The sequence below is a fragment of the Antechinus flavipes genome, chromosome 6 (assembly GCF_016432865.1).
Source record: "Antechinus flavipes isolate AdamAnt ecotype Samford, QLD, Australia chromosome 6, AdamAnt_v2, whole genome shotgun sequence".
Classification (NCBI taxonomy): domain Eukaryota; kingdom Metazoa; phylum Chordata; class Mammalia; order Dasyuromorphia; family Dasyuridae; genus Antechinus; species Antechinus flavipes.
In genome coordinates, this window is record NC_067403.1 from 246,789,789 (window position 1) to 246,790,718 (window position 930).

Here is a 930-nt window from a genome sequence, read left to right on the forward strand (position 1 = left end):
ATGACCCAAGAAAATGGTACTGAAGTGACTGAGTTCATTCTATTGGGATTTGCAGTTCGACAAGAACTACAGTACATCCTCTTCCTGGTATTTCTGCTCATCTACATGACATCTCTCGTGGGCAATGCTGGTATGATCCTGCTCATCAAGTGTGATGCTCGCCTTCACACTCCCATGTATTTTTTCCTCCAAAACTTGGCTTTTGCTGACCTCTGTTACACTTCTGCTATCACTCCCAAGATGTTGGTCGACTTCCTGGTCTCAGATAAGTCCATCTCATTCTCAGGGTGTGTGATACAATTATATGTTTATGGTGTATTCGCCACAGTTGAATGTTACCTTCTGGCTGCCATGGCTGTAGATCGTTATGTGGCCATCTGCAACCCGCTCCGTTACCCAGTAGTCATGTCCCAGAGAGCCTGCATCCAGTTGGTCAGCGGATCTTATGTCATGAGTTCCTTGAATACTACCACACATGTAGGCTCTCTCCTTTCCCTGTCTTTCTGCAATTCTAACAAAATCAATCACTTCTTTTGTGACTTGCCCCCAATATTGAGACTTTCCTGTTCCAATATTGATTTTAATGTCCTGTTGATCCTGATTTTTGTGGGCTTTAACCTGATAGGCACATTCCTGGCTGTGTTCTTCTCCTACCTTTACATCCTTGCTGCCATCTTGAGGATGCCCTCTACTGCAGGGAGGCACAAAGCCTTCTCCACTTGTGCTTCTCACATGACTGCTGTCACCATGTTCTATGTAACAGCCTGTTACATGTATTTACAGCCTTCTTCCAGAAATTCAGAAGAGAATGATAAAATAGCTTCTGTGTTTTATGGTATCTTAATACCCATGCTGAACCCCCTGATCTACAGTCTAAGAAACAAGGAGGTAAAAGAGGCAGTGAAAGTTCTTATGAAAAGTTGTTTTTGA

The 930-nt window shown here is 43.3% G+C and overlaps 1 protein-coding gene across 1 annotated transcript; it reads left to right on the forward strand.

Annotated features, from left to right (window-relative positions):
• Positions 1-930, forward strand: LOC127540358 (putative olfactory receptor 5AK3). Its single transcript, XM_051965005.1, has one exon. The coding sequence runs from the start codon at positions 1-3 to the stop codon at positions 928-930; it is 930 nt and encodes a 309-aa protein (XP_051820965.1).